Here is a 5,514-nt window from a genome sequence, read left to right on the forward strand (position 1 = left end):
CGAAACTAATGACTAGGCAGTATGGTCTCTGACCTTCGCCTGTTCCAAACGGAACGAAGGAAAAAAAATTTACTACTGTCAAACATTTTAGGTTATGTTTACGATACCGTACAAAATACAAATAATCACTTTTAATTAGGTTTTTGAGATAAAACTTGAAAAAAAATCATGCTTAATGCAATTCGGAAAAGTTTACCGGCTCCAATAAACTACGTGGTGCGGTTGTTCCAAACATCCGCGCCCGTAGCTACGGAAAGGTTTGTCCACAAACGGATTCCCGCAGACGATGAAGGCGTTCAGGGCGAAAAGATCATCGATCTGGATAATCAGCTCAAATTGTAAGATATCGTTTATCAAATTCACGTAAAAATACTCTATTCTTAGGAAATGAAATTATTTTTCCGGATTTTTGTTTATCTATTTATTATGTCGTATATTTGTTTTTTTCAAACAAACCGACGTTTCGGGCCTGTAAAGGGCCCAAAACGTCGGTTTGTTTGAAAAAACGAATATACGCGATTTAAATCCGGAAAAATAGTTTCATTTCCTATGTGTAACAATCGCGAAAACCTAAGAACTTGATACTCTATTCTTATAATAATTTGAGGTTTCTTTTTAATGTCATATTTCAATCAGTTTGCTTCATTAATAGAAAAAATAAGGCTTAACAGTAAATCTGCTTTCCAAACTACAACTTCAGTACATGCGTAAATAATGACCCTTATTTGTGTATGAAGAGTTTATTAATGTTAAATCTTTTCTGATTCATATTAAATCATTGTATATTTTTATTTATTCTTACATTCTAGTAGAAGTAGCTTTACATTGAAATTACATGTGAGTTATACTATAACAAACTATAATTGTATTAGTCAATTTTCGCACATTTTTATCCATATTACACAAGTATAATATGACATGCTTAATAAACAATAACAAGATATTTATAAAATAACTCGGTTATGCAATAAGTAATGAATACCGCCATTGGTTGTAGTGGTAAGACTGGATGCTAAATGAGGAGGTTTGATTCCCTTCCTAGTTGGATGAATTTGTGAAATTAACTTGTATAAATTGGTTCTGCTCTGAATAATCCGGGTAGTGCCCTAGACTGAATTTTGTTGCTCTATGAGTAACTGTACTCACGCGAGTACACGGTACACTTTATTAGTACTCCTAGTAGAGACTGGGTGATTGATGTGGTTAAGGCTCAATTTATATTGCAGTGGAACAGAATGGAAGCAAATTTTTGTAATGATATTGTACATAGCAAAAAAAAACATAGTAAAAAAAAATATGATATTGTACATAGCAAAAAAAAAACAGTATAATAATAAAAATACAGAATTCCATGTAAGATTTTGGCTCATATTTAGTTAGTAACACAATTGACCACAAAGTTCATATTGCTATGTACAATATAGTTACAAAAATTTGCTTTCATTACGTTCTATAACAATATAAATTGAGCCTATCTGGCAGGTTTTCACATTATTTTATGTAAGAAAGTGGAGTTTTAAAAATAAACAAAGTTAGGATTCGGAGCAGTCAAGTTCATTCCAATAATGTGATGTGTCAAAGTAACATTTGGTAATTTCTTAGCTAACTGTGCCTCTGTGAACAGTACAATATCTATTATTTCTGTTCAACAGGAAACAAAATATATTTCCAACTGCAGATTCAGATAACCTACTCTTCAACGGAGTACCCTACAAAGATCTTCCTGTGTGCAATGTCAGAGTGAGTCATAACAACACCATTTTCACGGTGACCGATGCTGCGGGTGTTGTAAAACTCATAAAGTCCTGTGGAATGGAGGGATTCAAGAATACCAAGAAAGGGACTAACATTGCTGCACAGACCACTGCCATCAGTATAGCTACTGTAAGTTCCACTAAGAGCTAACATCTGTTCAGTCATTAGTCATTTGTCAGTGTTTCAAACAACATTTTGTAGATTTTTTCAGGGGAGCATATTTTAGGGTTTAACAACTGTTTTAAAATATTTACGTCCTGCTTCAAATTCAATTTTAAAACTTGAATGTAATTGAAACCAAAATAGAATTTTAAAACTACGTAAATATTTTAAAATAGTTGTTAAAACATGCTTCCCTGAAAATATACCAAATCTCGTTTATGCGCGTTCTACAAAACATCCACAATAATTATATTCCTTATGAATTTTTATTCTTAAAATTTGTTTTAAATATTGCAGACATTTTTGTAGTGCAAGTATTTACCAATGTTGTATTTTCTTTTGCAGAGAGCCATTGAGAGAGGAATTAAAACTGTGAGAGTCAAAGTCAAAGGCTTAGGACCAGGCAGATTGGTAATAGTTTTTTTCCTCTGATGATGTCATAAGCCTATGCACACTATTTTGTACACGCATATGACGCACGTTAACTCGATTTAGTTGCCGCCACTAAACTTTAGCGCACGTTCACAAATACAGTGGCGCCGTAACCGCGAGTCGTGTACATAAAATATGCCATGTGCTACGCACTATAAGGAAATTCAGACGATTGCGGGTGCTGACGCCGCCCGCAGTGGCGTGAGCGCGCACTCCTCCCCCACCCCTTCACTGAGCTTTGCAAACGCAATGTTTCTGCGCGTTTGAATCGATAACAAACGCGCGTAAAACAACAGAGGCGCTTCTCGCGCGCGTTTACAACAATCACATAAATGCAACAATCTGCTGTTTGAGCCTCTATGGCGCGTCGTCTGCGTGTAAAAAATGCGCCGTGTGAATAGGCTTTTAATCAATCAGCTTAAACAGTAAAAAATGAAATTCAAAACTGTTTATAGAAAAAACTTTGTCTTGATCAGTTTGTGCATAATTGCTCTTGTCTTGTCGACTCTAGGAGCATTATAATTTTATGTATTTCTTTTACAGTCTGCAGTAAAAGGTTTACAAATGGGTGGTCTAGAAATAATCTCAGTGACAGACAACACGCCTGTTTCATGGAACCCTCCTCGTCCAAGAAAGGCAAGGAGATTGTAAATTATTCTATTATTATTTAGTTTTTAGTGTAATAGTAATATAAATTTGTTGTACAAGATTGTTTTATTATAAATCCTTAACTTAATATTTACAATACAATAACAACTAAATTTGATCTGTCCAGTTAAAAACCGTATTTAGATTGGGTTTGTCTCCTTGACATCCTATTGTTTGCCCATTGGTTTTGCAAATCCACTTCATTCGCTTTAGCCTGAAAAAAGTATATACATATACATACAAGTCACAAACAGGTAATAAGAGGCCTTAATGATAGCTTCAAATTTAAAAAAGACGAACCTACCGTGACACACAGACAGAGTGACTAAAGTAATAGATATTTCATTATTATGTTGTTATAAGTTTCCCCGATTTAAAAATGGAAAAAAAATCATGTATTAAGACGAATTTTCTCTCAAGATGTCCGTGGTCTTTAATCATGAGATTCCGCGGCGGTGACTTGACAGAAACAGTTTCTATTTAATCACCGGCGAAACGTGTCCAGCAAAAAAAAACTACTTATGAATAGCCTTAAAAAAGACAAATTTTGGATGCTCACTTTATGTGCCAAATAAGTGATCTGATGCTTCCTTCTCTGCTGACTGGTAGGCTCGTTACCCTTCTTTTTACTTGACGACACTCTCTTGGTGGTGTCATCCATAAGACCTTTCATCAGTAACTCACGCGCCTCTGCTAAGACTTCTTGTTGATTCACATCGACGATTTGTATTTCTTCACGCTTGCGCTTGCCCCGGGCGCCGCATAGTTGGCGTATCTGGAATTCGCGTTTTGCGTTAGATATTTGTAAAAAAACATTGCCGCAAATGCATGAGTTCGTGATTAAATATTTCATACAATATGCTATGCCACTTTGTAATACTTACAGCCTCATCATCCAACACAATTGCCCCATTATTTGAACTTGCAGCTGTTTCACCACTGTAACTTGGACCTTCTTCTATGCCATAGTTACTTGCAACATTACTGCTAACATCCATAGATTGTGTTGGATTATCAGGTTCTGCATAATCTGGTTGCAATTCCACTTGATTTGGAACATCTTTTTTAAAATATGACTCAATGCTTCTTGGTCTTTTATTTTGCGTTACTACTTCTATAGGTTTATCAATATCTAATGGACCATCATAAGCAGGTATTTCAACTGGTTTGTTTATGGAGAAAAAGTCATTTTGTACTTCATCATCATTGTCACTGTCATCCGAGTAATTGTTGTGAAGTATGTTGTTCGTTTTTGATTTTTTATCAGGTGATAGTGTCAGTATCTTTTTCTTCACTGTTGCTGTAGGTTTCTTAGTTAGTTGCTGAGGGACCAGGGATATTGTTTTGGTCATGACTGCATTTTTAGGTTGCGGTAGGATGCTAAGTAATCCCGACTTTTTCTATAATAAAGACAGTAAGTCAGATGAAATATTGGTATAAAGTGATTAAAAATAAGTTTTCTATACTTACCCCATTGGTAATCTTCGGTTTAGGTACTGTAACTTTTACATCTTTGAACTAGAACAAGAATTACACATATATAACAATATTATTAACACACAATATGCTTTAAGGCATTTAGTCATATGACACTATTTCATTTATATGGTTTAAAAAGTTTTTGCAATCCTTACCACCGTTTTTGTCCACCATAATTTTTATGTTATAATAATGAAACTGCAGTACATAGTCATTGCTATAGTCTGTTCCAAACCATTTTGAACAAAAAGTAAACAAACCTGTTTGGTTAAAATTCTGAAGCAATCAGTCAATAAATAGAATAAGTAACACTTTAATGTATATTTCGAAGATTTCGACTTGATATATCATCACTTTTTCCAACAACATTAATTTCAATAGCATCGTAACATCGTATTTGAAAAATGGTGTCCAAAAGTGAGGTTATTATTCATCTATACTTCTATTACTTGCCTATGGTTGCATAGTGCTGTTCGAAAAAAAACATTCGGTTCAATTAATTAAAGTTTAGTAATCGATTATTAAATCTAACATTTCAATCACAATCGACAGAGTATCTAATGGTCGTATTCCAGAACTCTACTCAATGCTCAAGTCAGGATTTGAGCAGACTCGAGTATGATTTCAAGCACTGGAAATGCGACCCTAATTGCAAGGACTTGAGTATGATTTCCAGTGCTAACTGCAATACTCAAGTCCTGACTTGAGTATTGAGTAGAGTACTGGAATACGACCCTTAGTGTTAGGATTTGAAGGAGGATTTCAATTGAAATTTTAAATATGCTTATATAGGTTATGTAAGGAAAGCCGCTAGTATGACTCAATCGAACAAATCGATTCATTCAATTAATTAATCAATTTGTTGCTGGCGTTACAATTGGCCATCACTAAACCGTCTATGGTCGAGTCAGTGACTTGTTTGTTTAATTTGTGTTCAAAATGGATTGAAACGAAGTATACTTGACATTTGGCATCATTGATTATTTTGATGGTGTGAAGCATTGACTTACAAATAAATGGACGACGGGTCTAATACAA

General features: G+C 34.5%; 2 protein-coding genes across 2 annotated transcripts in view; one reads left to right on the forward strand and one right to left on the reverse strand.

Annotated features, from left to right (window-relative positions):
• Positions 1-39: 39 nt before the first annotated feature.
• LOC113230243 (28S ribosomal protein S11, mitochondrial) lies at positions 40-3,096 on the forward strand. The gene is made up of 4 exons (XM_026464084.1): positions 40-338; positions 1,653-1,884; positions 2,263-2,328; positions 2,893-3,096. Exons 1-4 carry the CDS (start codon positions 169-171, stop codon positions 2,998-3,000), a joined length of 576 nt encoding a protein of 191 aa, XP_026319869.1. The 5' UTR covers positions 40-168; the 3' UTR covers positions 3,001-3,096.
• Positions 3,033-5,514, reverse strand: part of LOC113230242 (proline-rich protein PRCC) — a 3,527-nt gene continuing 1,045 nt past the window's right edge. Inside the window, exons 3-6 of the mRNA XM_026464083.1 lie at positions 4,468-4,515; positions 3,882-4,397; positions 3,557-3,772; positions 3,033-3,211 (exon numbers count right to left, since the gene is read on the reverse strand). Coding sequence (XP_026319868.1) covers positions 3,125-3,211; positions 3,557-3,772; positions 3,882-4,397; positions 4,468-4,515 — 867 coding nt within the window. The 3' untranslated portion in view covers positions 3,033-3,124. The remainder of the gene's footprint in view (positions 3,212-3,556; positions 3,773-3,881; positions 4,398-4,467; positions 4,516-5,514) is intronic.

The sequence above is a fragment of the Hyposmocoma kahamanoa genome, unplaced genomic scaffold (genome assembly GCF_003589595.1).
Source record: "Hyposmocoma kahamanoa isolate Upper Pololo Valley unplaced genomic scaffold, ASM358959v1 63, whole genome shotgun sequence".
In the NCBI taxonomy this organism is placed as follows: Eukaryota; Metazoa; Arthropoda; class Insecta; order Lepidoptera; family Cosmopterigidae; genus Hyposmocoma; species Hyposmocoma kahamanoa.